The sequence below is a fragment of the Chrysemys picta genome, chromosome 6, assembly GCF_011386835.1.
Source record: "Chrysemys picta bellii isolate R12L10 chromosome 6, ASM1138683v2, whole genome shotgun sequence".
Lineage (NCBI taxonomy): Eukaryota > Metazoa > Chordata > Testudines > Emydidae > Chrysemys > Chrysemys picta.
Window position 1 is genome coordinate 47,021,220 of NC_088796.1, and position 26,589 is coordinate 47,047,808.

At 47.0% G+C, this 26,589-nt stretch overlaps 2 protein-coding genes across 3 annotated transcripts in view; one reads left to right on the forward strand and one right to left on the reverse strand.

Annotated features, from left to right (window-relative positions):
• Positions 1–2,708: 2,708 nt before the first annotated feature.
• Positions 2,709–6,240, reverse strand: MED18 (mediator complex subunit 18). The gene is made up of 3 exons (XM_005288272.5): positions 6,102–6,240; positions 5,661–5,746; positions 2,709–4,745 (listed from the first exon to the last, which is right to left on the reverse strand). The coding sequence occupies exons 2-3, from the start codon at positions 5,731–5,733 to the stop codon at positions 4,192–4,194; spliced, it is 627 nt and encodes a 208-aa protein (XP_005288329.1). The 5' UTR covers positions 5,734–5,746; positions 6,102–6,240; the 3' UTR covers positions 2,709–4,191.
• Positions 6,239–26,589, forward strand: part of LOC122174245 (uncharacterized) — a 32,473-nt gene continuing 12,122 nt past the window's right edge. Inside the window, exons 1-2 of one of the 2 annotated variants that reach the window (XR_006175830.2) lie at positions 6,239–6,329; positions 25,689–25,912. Coding sequence is in view for 1 of the 2 variants with exons in the window: in XM_065550100.1 (XP_065406172.1) it covers positions 18,752–21,856 (3,105 nt within the window). In the remaining variant the exon portion in view is untranslated. Of the gene's footprint in view, positions 6,330–17,056; positions 25,913–26,589 lie in introns of those variants that run through there. The other variant, XM_065550100.1, reaches the window with a different exon arrangement.

Genomic DNA, 26,589 nt, shown 5'->3' on the forward strand with positions numbered 1-26,589 from the left:
GAGGGTAAAAATGCACAACAAAAAGCACCCACCATTTTGTAAGCAATCTTAATGCTTCACTGTAAAAATGTTATCGCCATGTTGGTCTCAGGAATTAAGAGACAAGGTCAGTGAGGTAATCTCTCTTGCTGGACTAACTTCTGGGAGTAAGAAGATTTTGAGCAACACTGAGCTCTTCAGGTCTGGGGAAGGTAATCTGCAAGTCACAGCTAAATACAAAGTGGAAAGGATAAAGAGTATGGAATAGATAATCTTGTATTTAGCTGAGAGTTTCTGATTACCTTTGCCAAACCTGAAGAAGAGTTCTGTGTAGCTTGAAAGCTGCTATCTTTCACCAATAGAAGTTGGTCCATTAAGAGGTATTCTCATTAACCCTCTCTGACTCAATGAAGAAATATCACAGGTGATTATGTGAAGTTATATATATATATCTCATAGGACAGACACTCACCAGATTCTTTAATGTTTATGTATCAGCAGAAGGCTAGCCTGTAACAACTACTGTTTGTCATTTAGGAAGTGTTTTTCTCCTGTTTGGGTACACAGAAGATGTAAATATTGGAAAGAGAGCACATCTTAAAAGGGTATCATGCACCTTGAAAATTATGAGAACATGCTTGATTACAAAAGAAAATAAGTCTATTTCTTGTGTGAGGCTTAAAGGACATTAAGTGCATTTTGGGCCCATGAGGAAAAACTACATTCTGTCCCTAGGAAAATAAGCACCATACAAGACAGGGTGGATGGATATAAATCAGGAAGAAGGAAACCTTAATTTTTATTTTTTGCAATTTTACTTATTTTCCTAAAGAGAGGTTGATCAGTATAATCATTAAAACATGATGGTTTGCAACTACTAACTATAGCATTCATGCTAAATTTGGTACTTTTAGTTAACCAAGTGAATACACTGTATACACATCTATTTAACCAATTATATACCCTAATGTCCATATATTTAGGTTCTTATTTTTGTTAGAAAATGACAACACTTTAATTTTTTTACTCATTTGTGTCAAGTGGCATTTGGATGGGAGTTTGATTCAATTAAATGCACAAATGTTTAAAACAGCATTCTAAAATTGTTGTAGATAAACAAAATTACCTTATGCTAGATATAGAAATACTCTGAAACAATTTTTTTCTTATGTATTTAAAATTAACTGATTTAAATGAAGTATTCACTGTAGTTAGTGAATTGAATTGATTGGTTTTGGTCAGTATGGCCCAGATTGTCAAAGGTATTTAGATACCTATGTCCTTCATGATGGTAGAACTCATCCTCACACCTTTTTATTCTTAAATTGGAAGAGGAAAACAATTTGTTTTTTTGTTTTTTTTAACTCCCAGTTAGTTTCTCAACTTTGAATGAATGAGTCATTGAACTGAAATGAAGAAAATATCCTCTGTACCTGCATAAGAAGTCACTACTGTCAAAAGGTGGTTCAGCACTTCATTTCAAATGCTGAAGCCAATGACTTCCACCAGTTCACTGGTTTGACTTTCTTTAAAACTTTGACAGCTAACATGTACTGCTTGATTATTTATTTAAATGTTAATAGATTATAGTAAGTTGAGGCATTGGCCTAAGTTGGGTTCAGCAACCTTTCAGAAGTGGTGTGCCGAGTCTTCATTTATTCACTCTGATTTAAGGTTTCGTATGCCAGTAATACATTTTAATGTTTTTAGAAGGTCTCTTTCTATAAGTCTATCATATACAACTAAATTATTGTATGTAAAGTAAATAAGGTTTTTAAATGTTTAAAAAACTTCATTTAAAATTAAATTAAAATGCAGAGCCCCCAGGACCAGTGGCCAGGACTCGGGAAGTGTGACTGCCACTGAAAATCAGCTTGCGTGCCGCCTTTGGTACGTGTGCCATAGGTTGCCTACCCCTGTCCTAAGTTATCAATTTCAAATTTAATTTTAAATTTACTTTTAAGGAGAAGAAATTCTTAAATATTTTTTTGAAAAAATGGATTTTCAATCACTCTGATGTAAGATGTGCTGTGATTCTACATACCACCTATATTATGAAATATAACGTCAACAGTCTGAGAATTGTTAGTACATACCTCATATAATAGCACCCCCTATTCAATTACCTTAGATAGTTGCAATTGAAATCTTCATCAGTCACTCAAATGCCTACTTACAACATTTGCACCAAAACAGGTATCAGTGTGGCATCTGGGATGTGATGTTCCACTCACCTTGGAACACTTGGTAGTCAACAAGAATAGTTTATTCTGGCCAAATTCCACCATGGATAATTCTATTGTCCATCTAGAAGTCCCTTGTGCAGTTTCATCTAGATGTGGTATTCTTCATCAGGGTTTTCCTTAACTGTAGTACTGGTGACCACTTTCATATAGCACGCCTCTGAGTGCAATCCCCCCATATAAATTAAAAAACTTTATATATTTAACACCATTATAAATGCTGGAGGCAAATCCGGGTTTGGGGTGGAAGCTGACAGCTCACAACCCCCCATGTAATAACCTCGTGACCCCGAGGGGTCCCAATCCCCAGTTTGAGAACCCCTGCTATATGCCATTCCACTACAACAGAGTTCTAGGGCAAGGGTGGTTGCATGTTAATAGTGAAATGATTACTCTGTGCATGTTTGTAGAGCATGTTAGGAAACATTTACACGTAACCTATCTTTACTAGCATTAATGACAATTTTTGTAAATGAAGGACAATTGTAAGTGATTTACTGTACTTTATCATAAATATTAGCCCTGGGAGAGGGTGGTTAAAAGACCTCTTTCTGGGATTACAATAATTGTCAGTACAAATATGTATAGTTTGACTATAGACCTCAGGCATAGAATAAGGAATTGTTTAATTGAACACCTCAGATCAGCTTCTAAAACCACCAAAATAGTCAAGTAAGAGTGTTGGGCACCTACTGATCATAAATCTTTTAATGCCCCCAATATTACCACAGCAGAAAACTGAAGGCAGCAATTGCTCTAATAGTAAAGAGTACACAAACCCCAGGTGTTGTTTCACTATCATTTAACACAGTCAGAGGGGTCAGGCACCAAAGTGTATAACTTTAAAAAAAAAAAAAAAATCTGCAACTGGCAATACTGTGAGGTAAATTTGGGGCCAACAATTTTGGTTCCTAAAACTGACTTTTTGAAAAACCTTAGATGTACAGAATTATTTAAATTCCACTGAAAACATTGTTTTAAATATTATCTACAAGCTGCTACTACTGTCTTTTACATATATGTAAGAGGCAGAAAAAGAAATTGACTAGAAACAAGAGAAATTGACCAGATTATTTTCATCGGCCAAGCACACCGAAGTACATAAAACAAACAGTATTAAAAGCAAGTTATGTTTTGAGAGTTCTCTGTTTTGAAAACCTCAGGTCGTGACATAGCTAAGGAAATTGGCTTTTAAAATCTATACTTTTTAAAGGGGTACACTTTTACTTGAAAAAGGTAATTCCCACCTTAGTTTTGTATCTGCTAGTGTTACAAGTAACACCTAAGATCGCTGATTGAAAAAAATTAGTGCTGGAAAAGATGTGCTCCTCTTTGACAACAGCGTGCATGCAGCCAGTTCCATTGTATTGTTGATTCTGATAGTTGTATTTCCTGTCTCATGCAGTAACATTAGGACATCACTTGAGGGATGAAGCTTATGAACATGCTCTTTTACAGTCTTTGCAAGATGAGGCTATTAGAATAGAAGCAGCCATGCTGCAAATGAAGAGGCAGCAGCCAGAGATGTGCAGTGTGAAAGAGGACTGAACCTAAGCATGTTTGATACTTTGGATCTCAGGTCTGTTCACTTTCTTGCGAGTAAGACCCTTACTAATATGGAAGCAGAAACACTAATATGAAGTAATAAAGGAAATTAAGAAATGTTTCTATCCATGCTTTTTAAAAGGATTCTTAATAAGAAAATTCCAAATTAGTACATTTCAAAAATGTCAACCCTGATGATATATCTGTATAAAGGGGAACATTAAGTGAGGAAAAAGTGATCTGTCAATTACAGCAGTGACAAAACACAACAGAGACAACCTCTGCACTACCCCCCCAAAAAACAAAACCTTTAATCTCCTCAGTTCTTGCAAGAGTCATTTTGGAAGAAGTGTGTCTACATGCTGGTCACCAGGACCACTGAGAGAGAGAGAGGAACTAGACATACTTGCTGGGTCCTTTTCACTCACATGAGCCTTTTGGGGTCAATTTTCTCCAGGTGAACTAAGGGCTTTAGCTGCTCAGCAAAGTTTCGCATGTCATCAGAAACTACATCTTGTCCTGCCGGAGCTACAACACTCAGCTCCACGAGGTAGGAGAGAGACAAGGGCTCAATGCTATCAGTGTTTCCTGGAACCAGGATGCGGAAGATCTTGTACACTACAATCTTCATGATACCCTTGCGGAACACATGGCCCTTGGCGACAAACTCATGGTCCATCCGGAAGCCCATCTCCATCAGAAAGTCAGTAAGGTTCTCTGAAGTAGCGATGTCAACACAGTTGCGCACCAGAGCATGGCGGTTTTTGTCTCCCATTTCTGGCTGTCCCAAATAGCGCAAGTGCCAGGGTGTGCCAGTTTTGTCCATGGAGCGCCGTGCCCTCAGGACAAAGGGACTGGCTTGCTGCCCTTTCAGGAGGAACACCATCTCATGGTCCAGGAATGTCTCAGGTTCCATGTTGTCACACAGACCACGCAACCGGTGAAGGAGGCTCTCCAGGCTTTGATCCAAAACACTTCCTGGGGAGAACAAGTTCATTATTTCACCAATGAGCAGTTTACTATTGCCCTTACGACTACACGGTTTCATCCACCAGTGTATGGGATACCCCAAATCATTTCACCATATTTAAAAAAAAGGAGCAACTAGAACAAATGCTCATCCAAACTAATTTTTCAAAAAAGTAGCAGAGGATGCAAAAGCTGCAGGAAACAACATACCCAGTGCTCTTCATCTGGGAATCTCACAGTATTTACAAAATATTATTCTTCCCCACTTTATTTTTTATAGAAAGGGAAACTGAGGTGTATAACATTTGAATGACTTTGCCCAAGATCAGACAGGCAATGGCAGTCAAGAAAAAAACCTAACTCTAATTACTAGTCCTAATCTCTGGACCACTCTCCCTACACAACCCATGTAGGAGATGCAGGTACATTAGTGCTTATTTCAATGTCTATACAACAGCAGCACAGAGCCACGAATATAACGTTAATAATTACACTGGAGAAGGTCACAAAAGCTTTCAGAGGGATTTGCAGCAGAACCAAAAAGTGCAAGGGCAAGAGCAAAGCCCAAAACAAATATTAAGTACCCAAATATTCTGCACCAAAAAAGAGTTTTGAAAAGGTGTGTGCGAGGGGGTGTCCACATGAGTTCCTTTTGGAAGCAGTGCACTGTCAGAAACAGATGGCCTGCTTCTGGAGAGTTTTAGCCCAAAAGGTCAATGTCTTTCACAAAAGAAGTCTGACCTCCCTAGTTTAGGATCTGATTGAGGTAAGGTCTTTTCTTCTCTTTCCTATTCCCCCTCTCTCCTTCCTCTCACGATGTTAAAAACTGGAATGAGTTAGGTACAGGCAAGCTGCGAGTTTTCAAAAGAACCTGGCAGCATGCAATATGACATGAAATCAAACCCATCTTCTCACCAGCCTTACCTTGGAGTAAATACTCCATCATATTAATGGTGCCGCCAGTGACAGGCATCATGGTAACAGGTGGGGCCTCCATGGTTTTGGCTTCCCTAGATGAAGCACAAAGAAATCAGGTCCATGACTACAGCAGGTATTCAGGCGCAGGGAGACCCCCAGCGACCCCGCAGTGTGTAGGGGGGGGGGGGGGGGGGAGACTGCCCTTCGTACGGGAACCGACGCTCCTTGCAGAGCGAGTAGGGCAACCGGGTGCGGCTTGGATACAACCACCTGGGAGGGGCCGGGTGCAGGTGAGCCGCGGGGGAGGATGGATGGCGGGGTTAGGGGACCCTGCCGCGCGGGGGGAGCCATCCCGGGGAAGAGAGCAAAGGACTGGGGGGGGCGGAGCAGCCGGCCCCGGGCGGGGCCCTGGAGTCCCAGGAGCAGGGCTAACGCTCAGCCCCTCACCTGTAGGGCGGCGCGGCGGGACGGGGCTCCCCTCTTTACGGGCTGTTCCAAAGCTCGGGCCCGGCACAGCCCCGCGACCTCCTCCCGGCCGCCGACCTGCTCCCTCGCCAGAGCGCGCATGCGCCGCACCCCCCACACTCAGGCAGCAGGCGGGCGGAGGGAGCGGGGCGGGGTTTCCTGCTCGCTCCGAGGCCGAGACCAGCGGGGGCGTCGTCTGCGCATTCTTGGGTATGGAGAAAGGTGCGCGCGTCGCCTTGTCTCCCGCCCGCCCCGCGGCAAACAGCCCTCACCATCACCACCCCTCCCGGCCAGTCTGGGGCACACACCCCTCAGCGCCCCCCCCAACCCCTCCCAGCCCGGGGCAAACACCCCTCAGCGCCCCCCCCAACCCCTCCCAGCCCGGGGCAAACACCCCTCAGCGCCCCCCCAACCCCTCCCAGCCCGGGGCAAACACCCCTCAGCGCCCCCCCCAATCCCTCCCAGCCCGGGGCACACACCCCTCAGCGCCCCCCAACCCCTCCCAGCCCGGGGCAGACACCCCTCAGCGCCCCCCCCAACCCCTCCCAACCCGGGGCACACACCCCTCAGCGCCCCCCCCAACCCCTCCCAGCCCGGGGCACACACCCCTCAGCGCCCCTCCCAGCCCGGGGCAAACACCCCTCAGCGCCCCCCCCAATCCCTCCCAGCCCGGGGCAAACACCCCTCAGCGCCCCCCCCCAATCCCTCCCAGCCCGGGGCACACACCCCTCAGCCCCCCCCAACCCCTCCCAGCCCGGGGCAAACACCCCTCAGCGCCCCCCCCAACCTCTCCCAGCCCGGGGCAAACACCCCTCAGCGCCCCCCCCAACCCCTCCCAGCCCGGGGCACACACCCCTCAGCGCCCCCCCCAACCCCTCCCAGCCCGGGGCAAACACCCCTCAGCGCCCCCCCCAACCCCTCCCAGCCTGGGGCAAACACCCCTCAGCGCCCCCCCCAACCCCTCCCAGCCCGGGGCACACACCCCTCAGCGCCCCCCCAACCCCTCCCAGCCCGGGGCAAACACCCCTCAGCGCCCCCCCTCCCAGCCCGGGGCAAACACCCCTCAGCGCCCCCCCCAATCCCTCCCAGCCCGGGGCACACACCCCTCAGTGCCCCCCAACCCCTCCCAGCCCGGGGCAGACACCCCTCAGCGCCCCCCCCCAACCCCTCCCAGCCCGGGGCACACACCCCTCAGCGCCCCCCCCAACCCCTCCCAGCCCGGGGCACACACCCCTCAGCGCCCCTCCCAGCCCGGGGCAAACACCCCTCAGCGCCCCCCCAACCCCTCCCAGCCCGGGGCAAACATCCCTCAGCGCCCCCCCAACCCCTCCCAGCCCGGGGCAAACACCCCTCAGCGCCCCCCCAACCCCTCCCAGCCCAGGGCACACACCCCGCAGCCGCCAACTCGCCCGCCCGCCCAGGGCAAACACCCTCTTCCCCCCCGCTGCTGCCCAGCCACGGGTGCGCTGCCCAGCCCCCGCCCGGCCAGCCCGGGGCACACAGGAAGAGGCTGAAGTTGGTTCCTTATTCCCAGCTTCTTGTTGGTGGCCCCCAGTTCTTTATTCAAAGAAAAAAAATAAGTTTTCGGTAAGGTTAAATTTTTAGAAATGGCATCAAAACTAATGTAATACACATATAAATAAGTATTTAGTTATTAATTAGATCATCAAATAAACGGGGGTTTAGCTGACTACACTGGTCTACAATTTTTGAGAAGTCATCTGCTTCAGAGATAAAATGTGCTATTTATTATGTATTTTGATGTGCTGAATTCAAATATGACAATTAAAACAACTGGCTACTGTTTCTAAGATATTTAAGTTTTTACATTTTATGTCTATGTATATTGTGTAGATAGTAGAGTTTTAATCATAAATTGTAAACCTAGGTCTTTTCATGTGTTTATGGTTGCTTTACATGATAATATTTCACCTGTCCTGTTCATGTAACGCTTCAAAAATCAGCAAAAGGGTTATATAAATAAAATTTATTATGAAACAAAAGGCAAAAAACTATTATGTACGTAGTTTAGTCCTATTCAGTTTCTACTTGGCGCTTCTTGGCTTGTCTCTTGTATTCATTAAATGAAGCATCTCTTGTCACTGTCCAGCAATAGTCTGCAAGCATTGATGGGCTCCATTTGCCCTGATAGCGTTTCTCCATTGTTGCAATGTCCTGGTGAAATCGCTCGCCATGCTCGTCGCTCACTGCTCCGCAGTTCAGTGGAAAAAAATCTAGATGAGAGTGCAAAAAATGTATCTTTAGTGACATGTTGCAACCAAGGCTTTTGTATGCCTTGAGGAGGTTTTCCACCAACAACCTGTAGTTGTCTGCCTTGTTGTTTCCAAGAAAATTTATTGCCACTAACTGGAAGGCTTTCCATGCCGTCTTTTCCTTGCCACGCAGTGCATGGTCAAATGCATCATCTCGAAGAAGTTCACGAATCTGAGGACCAACAAAGACACCTTCCTTTATCTTAGCTTCACTTAACCTTGGAAATTTTCCATGGAGGTACTTGAAAGCTGCTTGTGTTTTGTCAATGGCTTTGACAAAGTTCTTCATCAGACCCAGCTTGATGTGTAGGGTGGTAACAAAATCTTCCTTGATTCAACAAGTGGTGGATGCTGAACACTTTTCCTCCCAGGCTCCAATGGCTGTCGGAGTGGCCAATCTTTCTTGATGTGGTGGGAATCTCTTGCACGACTATCCCATTCGCAGAGAAAACAGCAGTACTTTGGGTATCCAGTCTGCAGACCAAGCAAGAGAGCACCAACCTTCAAATCGCCACAAAGCTGCCACTGATGTTGGTCATAGTTTATGCGCCTCAAAAGTTGTTTCATGTTGTCATAGGTTTCCTTCATATGGACTGCATGACCAACTGGAATTGATGGCAAAACATTGCTATTATGCAGTAAAACAGCTTTAAGACTCGTCTTCGATGAATCAATGAACAGTCTCCACTCATCTGGATCGTGAACGATGTTGAGGGCTGCCATCACACCATCGATGTTGTTGCAGGCTACAAGATCACCTTCCAGGAAGAAGAATGGGACAAGATCCTTTTGACGGTCACGGAACATGGAAACCCTAACATCACCTGCCAGGAGATTCCACTGCTGTAGTCTGGAGCCCAACAGCTCTGCCTTACTCTTGGGTAGTTCCAAATCCCTGACAAGGTCATTCAGTTCACCTTGTGTTATGAGGTGTGGTTCAGAGGAGGAGGATGGGAGAAAATGTGGGTCCTGTGACATTGATGGTTCAGGACCAGAAGTTTCATCCTCTTCCTCATCTGACTCAAGTGAGAATGATTCTGGTGCATCAGGAACCGGCAGTCCTTCTCCGTGGGGTACTGGGAGTATAGCTGATGGAATGTTTGGATAATGCACAGTCCACTTTTTCTTCTTTGACACACCTTTCCTAACTGAGGCACCATGCAGAAGTAACAATTGCTGGTATGATCTGTTGGCTCTCTCCAAATCATTGGCATAAGGCATAGATTTCCTTTTCCTGTTCAACCACTGGCGAAGATTTGTTGCACAAGTGTTGCAGCATCTGTGTGGGGCCCACCTCTTGTCCTGATCTCCAATTTTGCAGCCAAAATAAAGGTGATAGGCTTTCTTAACCATAGTGGTTATACTGCGCTTTTATGATGCAAAAGTCACTTCACCACAAACATAGCAGAAGTTATCTGCACTGTTCACACAAGTACGAGGCATCTCTGCTCACTTTGGCTAAAGAGAAATGTGTCCCTTTGCAAAATCAAACACTGACAAATAAGAGAGCACGACACTGTATGATTTCTAGAGCTGATATAGGGCAATTTGTTCAGCAGAGTGATGTAAGCTTCGTTATGCTTGCATCATCCATGACTTCTAGGAATAACATGATGCAATTCATATCATGTATGACGCAATACCAGCTTCAGATTGCATCATTCATTGTTTTGCCTAAAAAGCAAATAGTGTCCAAACCCAGTCACAGATTTATTCATAGATCCAGTCAAAGATGTATTTTAGTCATTTCTGCTTTAAATTGAGATCCCTTCCCTTTATAACTCACTTATCCTCCTCCATTCCTAAGTCAAGGGTCGTATATACTGATCCAATAGCATATCTTGAAAACTAGAGCCAATCAACAATTTTAAGCATCATCTTCGTTCTCAGTGACCCAGAATTAGTAAAGTTTGACTACATTTATTTCAGAAGCATTTTGGCTGTAGAGCAATGCTATGTGCCCAAACAAGTCTTGGATCACTTGAGCCTGTGACATGTCCCCATGATGCTCAGATTGTTTCAAAGGAACTGGTAGAAATTGCACCCAAAGCGTCATTTTGTGCAGCGTGTTGCCATGGCACTCCCTCACCCCACTTCCCTTTTGTACATGGGGCTTGATTAAGGCGCTGGGATTTCACTGGTTGTACGTGACAAAATGTGTCTTGGGTCACCCCAACTGACACATCCCCACTGCCCTCAAACTCTTCTGAAGGGGCTGGGATCTGCTACTCCCTGACCCAGCTCAGCATGCTGCCACATGTCATGCTCCCACACCACTTCTATATTGTACATAGGGCTTGAATAAGGAACTGGGTTTTTACTGTATGTGACAAAATGTTTCTCTGGTCACCCCAACTGACAGGTTCCCTTGACCATCAACCTCATCTGAAGGAGTTCAGAGAAGTCACTTCCTGACCTGAAGCTTTGTTATTGTACAACACGCTGCCACATGTCACCCCCATCCCACTTTTATAGTGCATATGGTGTTTGAATAAGGAACTGGGCTTTGATTAACTAAATGGCAAAATAAGTCTCCGGTCACCCTGGGTGACATGTTCCTGGAACCTTCAGACTCTTCACTACATGACCCAAAGATTTCATCTTGCATAGTATGGTGCCAGATGTCACTTCCGTATTGTAGCTAGGACTTGAATAAGGAGCTGGGTTTTGACTGACTGTACATGACAAAACAAGTCTCAAGTCACCCCAAGTGACATGTCCCCATGGCCATCAGATTGTTTTGAAGGAATTGGGACATGTCACTCCCTGTCCCCTGATGTTTCATTCTTGAGTAATACTCTGCCACACGTGACACACTCACACCACTTCCATAGTATAAATGGTGCTTGAATACGGCACTGAATTTGACTCACTGTACATGATAAAACAAGTCTAAGGTCACCCTAAGCGAAGGTAACCTTGGAAGAAGAACTGATTGAGACATCTACCAGGATTGCATCATCTAGGAAAACAAGATGCCTCAGAAATAATGTTAAACAATCCATTGCTATTTGCAGTACATTGCTGTTTCACCTTTCACACTGCACATGTACACTCAGTTGCATCTAGTGTTGAATCTTCAGAGCATGAGGGTATGTGACTTTACACATGGATGCCATAGCATCAGTTGTCAAGAGACTGTTTATCATGTAAACATAAAATCTTATTTTTTGTGTACTATATGCCTTTTGGACTCAACATACATATTACCATTTGTGGACATGCTAACAACAGACCAAAGCATTCCAACAATTTCATGTTGGCTGGCATTACTTTCCCTAGATACTCTTAGAACAGCTGGTCATCAGCTCAGACCATGCAAAGTGGAATGTGACTTCAGTTGCGCTTTAATTCATGCTATTACAGAGGTTTGCCGCCACATGACTCCAGAAGTTATCTCAATGCATGTTTTGAAGGATCTAATAGAGGAGGCAAGTTTACAATATTACACATTTGTGCAGCACATAAGGTAAAAATAACGTATATGTGCTATGTAGCTAATGTGAAAGATTTCCACTGTTGTCAAGAAGTTTTTCTTTTATGCTTTTGGATTATTGCAAAATGGGGAAAACAATGCATGAATGCACTGAAATGAGTAAGACTCAGCATGATTTTCAGACTAGCACAGCTTATCAGACAGTACAGGAACTTAATAAGAGAGGTAACACAATATGCACAGAAATAAGAGATCCTTCACTGAAAACATTCTTGTATTTAACTAGGGAATGGTGATTGAGAATAAACAGGGAGCAATTTGCAGAAATTCACCTTTTGTTAAATTGATTCCATCATCATCTGGAAAAAGATGATTTGGAGGCTGTAAATAACAACTGGAATATAAGGAAATTGCAATGGTTTATGCAATTTCAAAAATTTAAAGGAAGGAGTGTGTGGAATTGCTGTGGAAGTGAAGAAGATATGGTGTCTTCCCCCCTCTCCTATTTAAGAACATAAGAACAGCCATACTGGGTCAGACCAAAGGTTCATGTAGCCCAGTATCCTGTCTTCCGAGAGTGGCCAATGGCAGGTGCCCCAGAGGGAATGAACAGACAGGTAATCACCAAGTGATCCATCCCCTGTCGCCCATTCCCATCTTCTGGCAAACAGAGGCTAGGGATACCATCCCTGTCCATCCTGGCTAATAGCCATTGATGGACCTATCCTCCATGAACTTACCTAGTTCTTTTTTGAACCTTGTTATAGACTTTTTTAACCCTGTTATAGAGACAATTTCTTTAGCACAATGCAGTATTCTATATGCTGGAGTTCAAATTGTCCAAAAAAGAAAAAGAAAATTAAATCAACAGTTTGTATGCAGGATGTCAACACTTGAAACTGTATTGGGAGGCTGTGCAGATATGAAATGGGGTATTGTTATTCTGGAAAGTATTGGTGGTTGACATCAACTGGTTGATCTATACACAATTATAGTGATGCTTGAAACTATGGCTCTACTAAACAGAGGGGAGGGGCTATGTATGTCCCCCATTTCTCCCCTTTTTATTTTCTAGTTTTCCCAAAAATCAGTGGGGTGCAATCCATTGATGCCTAGAATATTCCCTGAAAATGTTAAATTGATTGGATGTAGCGTTGAAAAGTTATTGCCTTACATGCAGACAGACATACAAATAAAGAAATGCCATCAAGTTGAGTGCCTGCTTTTACAATTTGCTAACATTAGAAACACTCCCATTTTTCAATAGGGCTGACATTGTCTATGAGTGCACCCATACTAGGAAAAAAGGTGTGTTATCACCTAACACAGTTTTACCACCCTGTTAGCAGATCGAAGCAAAACGGTGTGTAAGTACCTTTACAAGGAGAAAATGCTGTGTCCTAAGAGCCTAACAAGAAACAATGCCTGGAAGTTGAAGCCAGTCCAAGACAATAGTAGCTATTTTGTCTAAATTATGCTGGCTGAAGGGGGATTCTACCACAGTGCCAGGTGCATAATTAAGTTAGTTATAAAAACTGAGGGAGTCATGCTGGTTATTAATGTATAAAGGGAAACCTGACCAAGCAAGAGGTGAAGATCCTTATATTAAAGAATGTAGGGAGGAGAAATGGAGGCTAACCAGTACATAATGCTCTGTCCCCTGACGTTGGGAGGGTGCTGACAACAGCTTGAGGGCCAGAATCTAGTGAAGGTGAAAGGGGTTCTGGGACTAATGAAACCCCACCGTAAACTCCATTGCTGCATAACTAGAGAGGGGCAACTGTTATTCTAAGGCAGTGGTTCCCAAACTGGGGTTCGTGAAATGTTACAGGGGGTTCTCAGGGAAAAAAATCCCTAATGGCGGACAGAGCTGTCCTTAGAGACCCTGGGCAGCACGGGACGAGCAGCCCAGAGCCCCTGGACTTCCAAGAGCTAAGCAGATCAAAGCAAGCATATCTATCACACTGAGGCGATTTAAACTTCAAGACTCCTTATAAGAAATGGAAAGGGAGCTGGATATTTTTTGCTGTTTTTAAAATTAAATAGGCAACTAGTATTGTTTTTAAAATTATTATGAAGAACAAGTTTAAGTTTTGTTGTAACGTGTGTTGTTTGCTTGAACTGCTCAAGACCTGAATGCTTGTATAAGAGGAACTCTTTGAGTTGGCTTCTTAGATACCTTCATGCTGTTTCACATCTGATACTTCTTGATGAAACATAGGAGCCTTGTCTTATAACAAGCTTATTCAAAGTGGTACAGGCTACAAAAGTGAGATCTTGGAAGAGTGTTGCCATTTTCATAATTAAATAAAAGTACTGTAATGATAAATAATAATTAATAATAGTGTGTAATAAGCATGTCATAAAAACAAATTTTATATTTCCAAGATCACTGCTTTTATAATTTATACTCAGATAAAGAGGAAAATCCCTGGAAATACTCTTTTTTAGGAGGGAGTTCGTGAGACTTGACATTTTGGTGAAAGGGTTCACAGGTTGTTAAAGTTTGGGAACCACTGTTCTAAGGGATGCTCTGTCTTACCCATTGGCTTTGCTTTCATCTGTCCTTGTTCATTTGCATCAACTAGCAGTAGCCATCAAGTACTGGCTACTGTAGGGCTTTTATGTAAATGCAATGGTATATTATCTGATTTTCTATTAGAACATAAGCGATGAGGAGGTGATAGGAATTATGTACCATCCCAACCTTGGTGCACTCCCTGCAGATGCTAAATTCATTGGAAGTGGTTAATGGGAGCAAATAAAAATGTATGTCCCACTTCCTTATATAACCCACATAGCTGCAGTTTACCTTTTGGTTACTCACTGTGATCATTAGGGAGAGACTGACAATATATGAGCTTTATAGCACCCAGGATTGGCCCTGGTATCCCAGGAACCCATAGAAAAAAATACATAATGATATAGCTCACTGCAGAGTTAAGTGCCATCACAAAATATAATTTACCATAGACATCAGTGACAGCTCCATTTTTAACCTTTCAACAGCCTTCATAATCTTTACAACACCTGGCTCGTATAACCCAAGATCTCAAAGTATTTTATCAATATGGACTAAGCCTTAGCACTCCCGTTGGGTAGGTCAGTATCACTATCCTCACTTCACAGATGGGGAAACTAAAGTACAGAGTGGGGGAAAGTGACGCACCAACATTCACACAAATCAGTGGCTGAATTAAAAATTTTGTCAGTCACAAGATTGTCCATGGATTTCCTTATATAACCCACATTAATACCATGGGTTTTTCTCTGGCCCTTATCACCATAGTATCTGAGCACCTTATCCTTAGTAAAGGATTTTATCTTCACAACAGCCCTGTACGGTAGGGCACTAGCACCCTCATTTTACAGATGAAGAACTGAGTAATTTAAGTGACTTCAAGTCACACAGGAAGTCTGCAGGTGAGTTGGCAGTTGAATCCAGATGTCTTGAGTACTAGAGCAGTGTACTTCCCAGTATGCCATCCTTCTTTGTCCACTATCTAGTCTCTGAATCACATGAAGAGATATATGGGCCAGTTGATGCCCCATACCTTGGGTAGACATCTACACCTGTGCAAAGTGGATGTAAAATATTGCCAGATCAGAAAGGTACCACTATATGCCCACTTCGCACAAGTGTTAATGGTGACACAATGTGCTGGGCAACAGAGAATCTGAGTCCACTGCTGCCTTCAAGCTTTAGCTTGGGTAGTTGGCACCTCATGCTGCTAGATCTAGATGTCCTGGATTCAATCCCTGCAGGGAGCTGTGGGGTAGAAAGGGGTAACTTTAAATTGTTTGACACCATATAATTTTTTTTTAAATTACTATAAACATTTAGTCCAGAGAATCAAGAAAAGTAGGACAGCTCTTATTGTTTGTTTGTCTTACTGACAATTCAGAGAAAACCAATGTTAAAAGATACTCTCATGAATTGCCTGTATCACTAATTCTATCTCAGAGAATTCTGATTTCCACTGTTTTAGTCACAGAGGTTCTTGATGTACCTTAGGGGACACCATGATTAAGACAAAGCAAAATAATCACAATTATTAACTATGGTTATATTATTCTTAAAGAGAGGAAAAGAAAACAAACAAAAACACAAATGACATGACACAACTGATAAAATGGTTCTCCAAGTGGTTGTAGACACGTATTCTACTCAGGTGTGCATGCACCCAGTGTACCATAGCCAGAGAACTTTGTGTAGCAGAACCTGACTGGGCAGTGCTCATGCCCTCTGGCCCCTCCCATGGCTATTTAAGGGCGGTGCTGTCCTCATCCCATTCAGTTCCTTCACACTGAGCACAGTCAGAGTTGGAGCTTCTTGTGTGGGTTTTACCTCCTGGTTACTGTGAACACAGTGAGATTCTCTGTGAGCATAGGCACTGACGTTTGTTTTTGCCGGTGGGTGCTTTTGAAGAGGTGTGTGTGTTTGGGGGGGAGCTCTGCCAGTTTTGATGGGGAGGCTATTTTCAGCATATTTATACCCTTTCATATTCTAGTTATTGAATATGTATGTATCATTGGTATCTTTACTATTTTAATGATTAAATTGTTACGAACTACATAATTACAAATATATTATAATGAATTACAGCATATTAAAATCATTGCAATCACCTACAAGCTGTCTTCACTAACGTCCCAGTTTAAATACATTACGTCTCATTGTAGCTTTCTGGATAATTATCAGCAGATAGAAGATGTATAACTAATTTACAACTAGTTCCCTGGTATGGTTTTGATGCACATTAAGGACAGCTACATTATTCAGTTGCATCTGTCCCATTAATGACATTATTCAGTTGCGTCTGTCCCAATTATTGTTTGTGAGCAGAATACACACATCTGCAACCACTCGAAGAAGAAAAAATGGTTGCCTACCTGTACTGTAACTGTTGTTCTTTGAGAGGTGGGGGCAGACGTGTGTTCCACGATCCATTCTCTGCCCCCACTGCATCGGGGTCCCCAATCCAGTGTGAAGAAACTGAGGGGAGTTGGGGCTATGGGAGGGGGTACGAGAGCCGGATGGTACAAGTGCTGCCCCAGTGGGTACTGCTAAGCAAAGTTCTCCAGCTTCAGTGCACCAGGCACACGCACACCTGAGCAGAATACATGTCTGCACCCACATTTCGAAGAACAACAGTTCTTCTTCGAGTGCTTGCTCATATCCATTCCATTAGGTGTGCGCGCGCCGCGTGCACGATCGTCGGAGAATTTTCTACCCTAGCAACACCGGCGGGTCGGCTGTGGAGCCCCCTAGAGTGGCGCCTTCATGGCGCTGAATATTTACCCCAGCCGACCCGGCGCCCCCTCAGTTCCTTCTTACCGCCCCTGACGGTCGTTGGAACTGTGGAGCGCGGCGTAGCTGTTCTCCACTCTCCCTAGCTTATTCAGTCATTCACAGTTATAGTTCTAGTTCTAGTTGTTTATAGTTAAATAGTTGGTTTTTCACTTGTTAATAGTTGTTATATAGTTCAAGGGGATTAAGGGGGTTGTCTCCCCCTTTTTCCCCCGGCCGCGTGGACGGGCTCATGCCCAAGGCTCCCGGCTTCAAGCAGTGCGCCTCCTGCGCTAAGCCTATGCCAACGAGTGACCCGCACGACTCGTGTCTGAAGTGCCTGGGAGAGTCCCATCAAACAGATAAGTGCAAGATCTGTAAGGCCTTCAGACCGAGGACCAAGAAGGAGCGGGACTTTCGGCTCCGGCAACTCCTTATGGAGGCGGCACTTAGCCCGGACGCTCCATCAGCGCGTCAGGCCCTGGCACCTAGCACCTCGGTGCGCAGTGCCCCGGCGGCACCGACCATTCCGACCACGCGAGTGGCGTCGGACAAGCCTCCACGGCACCGGACCTCGTCGGCACCGCAATCACAGCAAGTGCCTCGGCGCCGTTCATTATCCCCAGGACATAAAAAATCCCATAAGACGGGGACCTCTGTGCCGAAGACGCCGGCTCCCCCAGTGCCGGGGGTAGAGCCGCGTCCGCCTGTGGAGCACCGGAAACAGGTGCCTCCAGCACCGTCGACTCCGGCTCCGAGGCCGTTGAGTCCGGTGCAGACAGGGTCACCACCGCGACCGGCGGTGATACAGTGCCTCCCGTCGACCCCAGAGACCTTCGCGACGGCGAGAGACTTGATCGCTCTCACGGAGCCGGCACCGCCCCAACCACCGGCACCGCCGGCACCGTTGACTCGTCCGGTCCAATCTAGGGGGAAACCTGCCTTGATGCGCCCTCCATCGCAGGGGCTGGAACCACGGCACCGGTCCAGGTCCCGAAGCAGGTCCCCACGCCGCTCGCAGTCCCGGCGCCGGATATCACCTCGGCACCGGTCGTACTCGCGGCCAAGATCATCGTCGCGGCACCGCTCTACGTCTCGGCACCGCTATGATCGTCGGCACCGATCAACATCGAGACGTAGTTCTCGGCACCGATACGATCGACGCTCGACGTCGAGAGGCCGATCCCGGCACCGTGCCTACTCCAGGTCATCGTCCAGGTCCAGATCCGACTCCCGGCACCGGCGAGGTCATCGGCACCGATCGCGATCTCGGCACCGATCGCCGGCACCGCGTAGAGATAGAACATCTCCGGACCGGCACCGTGCGGCACCGCATCCCACGGGATTCGTCTCGGCGCACTCGGCACCGCCATGGCCATCGAGATCGGTGTCTCGCTCCTCTGAGGACTTATCGAGATCGGCATACCCCCCTCAGGGGTAAGCCGAGGAGCAGGACATAGGCCATTGGCAGGAGGTAGCAGAGGACCCTGCTCATGGCCCATCTCACTGGTCGTTCTGGACCCCGTGGGCGTACCATCAGGCGCAAGGGGCTCCAATAACTTCGACCTCTCGCTCGGGTCAATCCGATAGAAGGGCCCCAGAGTCCACCATCTCTCGGCCTCCGCCAGGGGGCATGGAGGCTTCCGTGTCCGCACCACCTGACGTCCTGGACCCAAGGGCAGGTGATGCTCCGGCCCAGGAGCAGGGAGACCAGGACCCTCCCTTGGATCCTTTACCACCGGAGGCATCTTCCTCTTCCTCTCCGGATGAGGCAGTGGCGGGCACGTCGTGCACAGGTCCACCCCCAATAGATCTTCGGGCTCACCAGGACCTCCTACGTAGGGTGGCCCGTAATATGGACCTGCAGGCAGAGGAGATAGTGGAGGTGCAGGACCCCATTGTAAATATCCTCGCGGCGGATGCCCCATCAAGAGTGGCTTTACCCCTGATCCGCACGATCCAGGCTAATGCAAATACGATATGGCAAACTCCTGCCTCCATCCCACCCACAGCGAGAGGGGTGGAAAGAAAGTACTTTGTCCCCTCCAAAGACTACGAGTACTTGTATACCCATCCCCAGCCGTGTTCACTGGTGGTGGCATCAGTGAATGCAAGGGAGCGCCACGGTCAACAGGCCGCAGCGCCCAAATCGAAGGAGGCTAAGCGCCTCGATTTGTTTGGCCGTAAAGTTTATTCAGCCGGAGGGCTGCAACTTAGAGCGGCTAACCAGCAGGCGCTCCTGAGCCGCTACAACTTTAACTCCTGGAACTCTATGGGGAAGTTCAAGGAATTGGTTCCCCAAGAGTCCAGGGAGGAGTTTGGGGCCTTGGTAGAGGAAGGTAAGAAGGTGGCTCGGACCTCCTTACAGGCCTCCTTGGACATAGCGGACTCGGCTGCGAGAACCCTGGCTTCGGGCATCGCTATGCAAAGGACCTCCTGGCTCCAAGTTTCGGGTTTGCCCCCGGAATTGCAACAAACCCTGCAGGATTTGCCCTTTGAAGGACAGGGGTTGTTCTCAGAGAAGACGGACTCTCGCCTGCAGAGCCTCAAGGACTCCAGGACAATCATGCGCTCCCTGGGGATGCATGTTGCGGGTCCTCAGCGCAGGCCATTTAGGCCTCAGCGCTTCTACCCCCCCGACCTCGTCAGAGACAGGACTCGGCCCGGAGGCGAGGGCGAGGTGGTAGACGAAGGTGAACCGGCCCTCAACCCGGTCAGAACCAAGGGCCACCAAGGCCACCCGCAGGGCCCAGGCAGAACTTTTGAAGGTGCGGTCGAGGACGGCGCCCCAGTCATCCCCCAGGATCCAGCCCCCTCCTTTCGGGATCGCCTCTCCCACTTCCACCGTGTTTGGTCCCTTATAACTTCGGACCGTTGGGTCCTTCGCACGGTGGAGAGGGGATACGCTATCCAGTTTTCTTCATTTCCCCCCTCCCACCCCCCTTCCCCGTCCCTCTTCAGGGACCCTTCTCACGAGCAACTTCTTATACAGGAGGTTTCCACGCTCCTTGCTATGGGGGCCATAGAGGAGGTTCCAGTAGAGTTAAGGGGCAGGGGATTTTATTCCCGTTACTTCCTCATCCCCAAGTCCAAAGGAGGTCTGCGACCCATCTTGGACTTGCGCGGACTCAACAAATTCGTAGTAAAGTTTAAGTTCCGCATGGTCTCTCTGGGGGCCATTATCCCTTCCCTCGATCCTGGAGACTGGTTCGCCGCCCTCGACATGAAAGACGCATACTTTCACATCGCAATTTACCCGCCTCACAGACGCTTCCTGCGATTCGTAGTAAGCAAAGTGCACTATCAATTTGCAGTCCTTCCCTTCGGCCTATCCTCGGCCCCAAGAGTGTTCACGAAATGTATGGCTGTCGTGGCAGCGTACCTTCGTCGGCAAGGGATACAGGTGTTCCCGTACCTAGACGACTGGCTGGTACACGGTCGCACCAAAGAGCAAGTTCGAGCTCACATCCACATAATAGTGCACACATTCAACGAGTTGGGCATCCTACTCAACAAGGACAAATCCACTCTAGAACCTACCCAGAGAATAGAATTCATCGGCGCAGTCCTAGACTCCAGATGTGCACAAGCCATCCTGCCAGACAACCGCTTTTGTACCATCACGGGCCTCATTCAAGGGCTCAAGGCCTTCCCAACTACCACGGTGAGGTCGTGCCTCACCCTGCTGGGTCACATGGCTTCCTGCACGTACGTAACCAGGCATGCCAGACTTCGGCTTCGCCCACTCCAAACCTGGGTGTCGTCGATATACTGCCCACATCGGGACAGCCTGAACATGGTGGTCACGGTCCCGAACTCGGTCCTGACCTCCCTCACCTGGTGGCTAGATCACAATGTGGTTTGCGAGGGGATGCCATTTCACGCCCCACAACCCTCTCTGCACCTGGTCACAGACGCTTCATCTCTGGGTTGGGGCGCCCATCTCAACGAACACCATACCCAGGGCCTGTGGACTGCACCCCAGCTAGCCCTGCACATCAATGTTCGGGAACTGATGGTGGTGCGCCTGGCGTGCCAGGCATTTCTCAATCTCCTACGTGGCCGCTGTGTGTTAGTTCTCATCGACAACACCACGGCCATGTTTTACATCAAGAAGCAAGGAGGAGCACGTTCGTCAATTCTATGCCAAGAGGCCATTCGCCTGTGGGACTTCTGCATCGCCCACTCAATCCATCTCACGGCATCGTTCCTCCCTGGAGTCCAGAACACTTTAGCGGACCGACTCAGCAGGTCTTTCCAGACGCACGAGTGGTCTATCCGTCCGGACATCATACATTCCGTCTTCCAGAAGTGGGGGTTTCCCCAGATAGACCTGTTTGCATCTCGAGACAACAGGAAGTGCCACGTGTTCTGCTCCCTGCAAGGTCGAGCTCCGGGCTCCCTCTCGGATGCGTTTCTCCTTCCCTGGAAAGACCACCTGTTTTATGCCTTCCCTCCGTTTCCTCTGGTCCACAAGGTACTGCTCAAATTGCGCAGAGACCAGGCACAGGTAATTCTGGTCGCTCCAGCGTGGCCGAGACAACATTGGTACACCACACTGTTGGAACTCTCGGTTCAGACACCGATCCCGCTTCCATTATGTCCGGATCTCATCTCTCAGGACCACGGCCGGCTGCGTCACCCCGACCTGCAATCGCTCCACCTCACGGCGTGGTTGCTCCATGGTTCACCCAGGCAGAGCAACAATGCTCGCACTCTGTCCAACAGATTCTGCTGAGCAGTAGGAAGTCCTCAACACGGACCACATACTTGGCCAAGTGGAAGCGGTTCTCCTGTTGGTGCGAACAACGAGCCACGTCCCCGTTACAGGCACCTATTCCTCTCAAATTGGAATATCTCCTCTCCCTAAAACAGCAGGGGTTGGCGATATCTTCAATTAGAGTTCACCTGGCCGCTATATCAGCCTTTCACCCAGGGGAGCTCGCGTCCTCGGTATTCTCTAACCCGATGGTCGTTAGATTCCTCAAGGGCTTAGACCGGATGTACCCACAACAACGTCAACCCGTTCCGACGTGGGACCTCAACCTGGTTCTCTCCAAGCTCACAGGTCCTCCATTCGAGCCACTGGCCACCTGTTCACTTTTGTACCTATCCTGGAAGACAGCCTTCCTCGTAGCCATCACCTCAGCAAGGCGCGTTTCTGAACTCAGGGCGCTTACATCCGAGCCCCCTTACACAGTTTTCCATAAGGATAAAGTGCAGCTTCGTCCACATCCTGCCTTTCTCCCTAAGGTGGTTTCTCCTTTTCATATCAACCAGGATATATTTCTCCCGGTCTTTCATCCTAAACCGCATGCTACTCGCCAGGATCAACGTTTGCATTCTCTGGACGTACGCAGGGTTTCTATATTGACCGCACAAGGCACTTTAGAAAGACGATGCAACTCTTCGTTGCAGTGGCCGACCGAATGAAAGGCTCACCGGTCTCCTCACAACGCCTATCCTCCTGGATTACGTCTTGCATCCGGACTTGCTATGACCTGGCAGGTGTCTCAGCACCGCACCTCACCGCTCACTCCACAAGGGCCCAAGCTTCCTCGACTGCTTTCCTGGCGCAAGTTCCGATCCAGGACATTTGTAGAGCGGCGGTTTGGTCATCAGTCCACACGTTTACAGCTCACTATGCACTAGTGCAGCAGTCCAGGGACGATGCTGCCTTCGGATCAGCGGTTTTGCACACGGCAATGTCTCACTCCGACCCCACCACCTAAGTTGGGCTTGGGAGTCACCTAATGGAATGGATATGAGCAAGCACTCGAAGAAGAAAAGACGGTTACTCACCGTTGTAACTGTTGTTCTTCGAGATGTGTTGCTCATATCCATTCCAAACCCGCCCCCCGTCCCCACTGTCGGAGTAGCCGGCAAGAAGGAACTGAGGGGGCGCCGGGTCGGCTGGGGTATATATTCAGCGCCATGAAGGCGCCACTCTAGGGGGCTCCACAGCCGACCCGCCGGTGTTGCTAGGGTAGAAAATTCTCCGACGATCGTGCACGCGGCGCGCGCACACCTAATGGAATGGATATGAGCAACACATCTCGAAGAACAACAGTTACAACGGTGAGTAACCGTCTTTTACAGTACAGGAAGATAACAGAAGTGAAAAATGGTTACAACTGCTTCTGTATGTCCCTCTGAGAGTGGGCCTGCCTTTGATGGGGGACTCTTCTTTTGGCAAGTTGAGACTCAGGGCTTATTTCCAAAAATGGTTGTGAAACCAATCTTAGTATATCCTTAGATAATTAAGGGGCAATATAACTTTATTTAAGGAAAGGTGGACCCTGTTAGTTGTTCGTAATAACCAGTTTATAATTGGGCAAAGTAATCAATTGTAATTAAATCCTATGAAACTGAAGAAAATATTTAAATCAGTTACTTAAAAGAAGCCATTTAAGGATCTGGTTTAAGACAGGCCAATTACAAATATTAGGAATCTTAACTCCAATTAAATCCCACTTTTTAGCCCCTGTCTCTTCTCTACAAATACATGGTCTAACCATTTCATAATTAACAGGAGAACTGTTCAAATATTAAATTACAACAGCATTTCCATATTTCAAAAACTATTACAAGATTCTTAAATCTAATCCCTTGGCAGTGTCTCTGTTAACTTTCTCTCACCAATCCATGTTGAAGTCTTGGGGAAGTTTTCCTTGGATTGGTTTTGTTTCTTGAGTTGTCCCTATTTTTTGTAGCTGTCTGTAATAGCTTGCTTGTAGAGATGGATAGGATGAGTTGTGTAGTTCTTGCTGTTTAAGCAGGATAGCAGGGTGTGTGGGGGGAGGGGAAGGAATGCTTACTTGAAAGATTTTTATACACTCCTTATTTCCATGAAATTATAGGATGATACACGTCTTTCAGGCTTGTTTAAATTCAGAGTTGGTGCAGTCACTCTTTCTTTGGCTTCATGCCTTCAGGATTGACTTAAGTCTCACCTTCAGTTCCTGAATAAGCAGTTTGCTTAATGAATATGTAACATTTCTTTACTTGCCTTTATTCTTCTTCTGGCAGGAAAACATCAGATAACTTTTAAAGTTAGTTTTAACTTTTTTTTTATTCAGCCCATCTTTAGAGATACTCTGTTTTTATTAGAGTGAAACGGGAAATGAAATTCTGATTTCAAAAAGTCCAAACACTCCTATTCTTTATATAAACTGTTCTGAAGATATTCTTTTCAAACTAAATAACTAGGAGGAAGTTGTTAGCTTAAATAGTTATTACATTTTTTCTAAAAAAAAAAAAAACAATTTTTGGAGCGATGAGTCTTCATTATCCTGATTTGGGTAGGAAAGTTGCTTGAGCTTTGCCAGTAATTAATTTTCCCATTAATATAAATGTTCTGTACCAGAGGTTCTCAAACTGTGGTCCACGGACCACTCCATTCAGGTGGTCTGAGGATAGCTCCCTCTAAGGTGCGCGCCTGGGCGGCCACACAGGAGAGAATGAAGAGCCACCCACCAAATTAGTGGAGCCGTGCAAGTGTGGCTCCACTAATTAGATGCCGGGACCCTGGAGAAGATGCATGTGTAAGGTGAGGTGGTGGCTTTGGAGGGAATTGGGGGGGGTAGATGGGAGGGGGCAGTGGGGTGAGAAGATGGGGTGGGACTTGGGAGGAATTTGGGACATGCAGGGCTGAGTCGGACAGAGAAGGAGGTGACTTTCCCCAGCTCCAGGGCTGCGGCTGCTGGGGAGAGACGGCCCTCCTTCCCAGCCTCAGCTCTGTGACCTCTGTGACGGGGGAGAGACCCCCCTCCTTCCCAGCCCCAGCTCAGGGACTGCCACGGCAGGGGAGAGAGGGCACATCCATTGCCTTAGAAAGGTGAGACTACTGATATTAAAATATGAGTTGTGTGCTTTTATTTGTAGAACAAAAAAAGTTTATTAAGTTTTTTTATATAGCGCTTTTATCCAAAGCGCTTTACAATAGTTTGCTAACGGTACAAACAACATTGGGAAAGATCATTAAGTGGTCCACTGAGACCCTCAGCAATTTTCAAGTGGTCTGTGGGGAAAAAAGTTTGAGAACCACTGTTCTATACTTAAGTGGCTTCTTACATATTACAGTAATTAGTTTAGCAAGGTCATTAGATTCCATGCTGATACATAAAACATTTTACCATTTACATAGTAATGATCCTAGGAACTTGGCATTTAACTAACATATTTGTAAGTATACATTTCACAAAGGTGTTTGCATTTCAACATTTAAGAAATAAAAGGATTAAAACATTTTCAACTACAGATATTTTTCCTGGAGTTTTAAAGACACAAGCAGAGATTTTTCTTTTAAAAGAAAGGGGGGTTAGTATAGGCCCACTTTACGCCTAGGTTTATTGCGCTGATAACATATTCCTACATTCCTTTTTGAGATATCCTGGTCTAGACAGGACATTCTTTTTTGGTTTGTTTCTTGACCCAAGCCTTCGCAGACTGGAGCTTGCATCTTATGGCTCTGAGAATGAAAACCTTTCCTGAAAAGCCTGGGGGACTCCCAGGATTAGAAAACTGATTTTCAATTGCAAAATAACATAATGGTTGTTTGTACCTTCTAGGGCAGCAGTTCAAAACAAGAGGATGCTAGTAGGCTTGACAGTTATAGGAGGAGGTATGAAGTGACTTTTAGTTCAAAGCAAAGCATCACATCGGCAGAACCAGAGCAGTGCAAGACCTAGGCCTCCTTCACGTTCCAGTCTACATTTGAAATCTCCAGATTCCCTGGAACAACAGGTTCAAACTCTGGCAAGCAGTGACTCAGCTCTTCAGCTTCCCATGGCAGGTAAATTAAGTACCAGTTGACTGTCTGCAAATATTTCAAACAAGACCTTCAACCCCCTTCTATCTAGATACTAATCCAGCCCTTGTCATCATAGTACACTCCTCCTCATGGAGGCTGTGGGTGTGCGAACAGGTAGTCGAACCCCTAGGAGGGTACGAAGTACTTCCTCTCCACACCCTTAGCGGTGGAAGGGATGGATGCTGGGGTCTGCCAAATGGTCTTGCATTGTCTTGTATAGTTTTGATGAGGGGTAGAGTGACCCTGGATGGCCCTTCTGGTGCCAGAATGTGTACTATAGGTCCTCCGATTCTACCACTTCCTCAGCCTGCAGGTTCATATTTTGTGCCACCCTGTGCAGGGGTTCCTGGTGGGCATGGCTATCTATAGGGGGGGGCCCTGAGATGGAGGTGCCCGCCACTGCCTCGTCCGGGCAGGATGCCGAGTACGCTAGTGGAAGAACTGGGTCCTCCGGACCCTCTTGATCCTCGGGGACCTCCTGCTCTGCCTCTAATTCCGTGCCAGCCACTCCAGGGTCTGGCTCAGGAGTGGGGGTGGGTTCCGGAGGAGATGGTGCAACCGCCAACTCATCTGCACCCCTAGGAGTGGGGCGACTGGCCGCTGCCTCAGGCACTCTAGGCTCGGATCCACTGAGCGTGAGGCCTGGACTGGGAACTCTG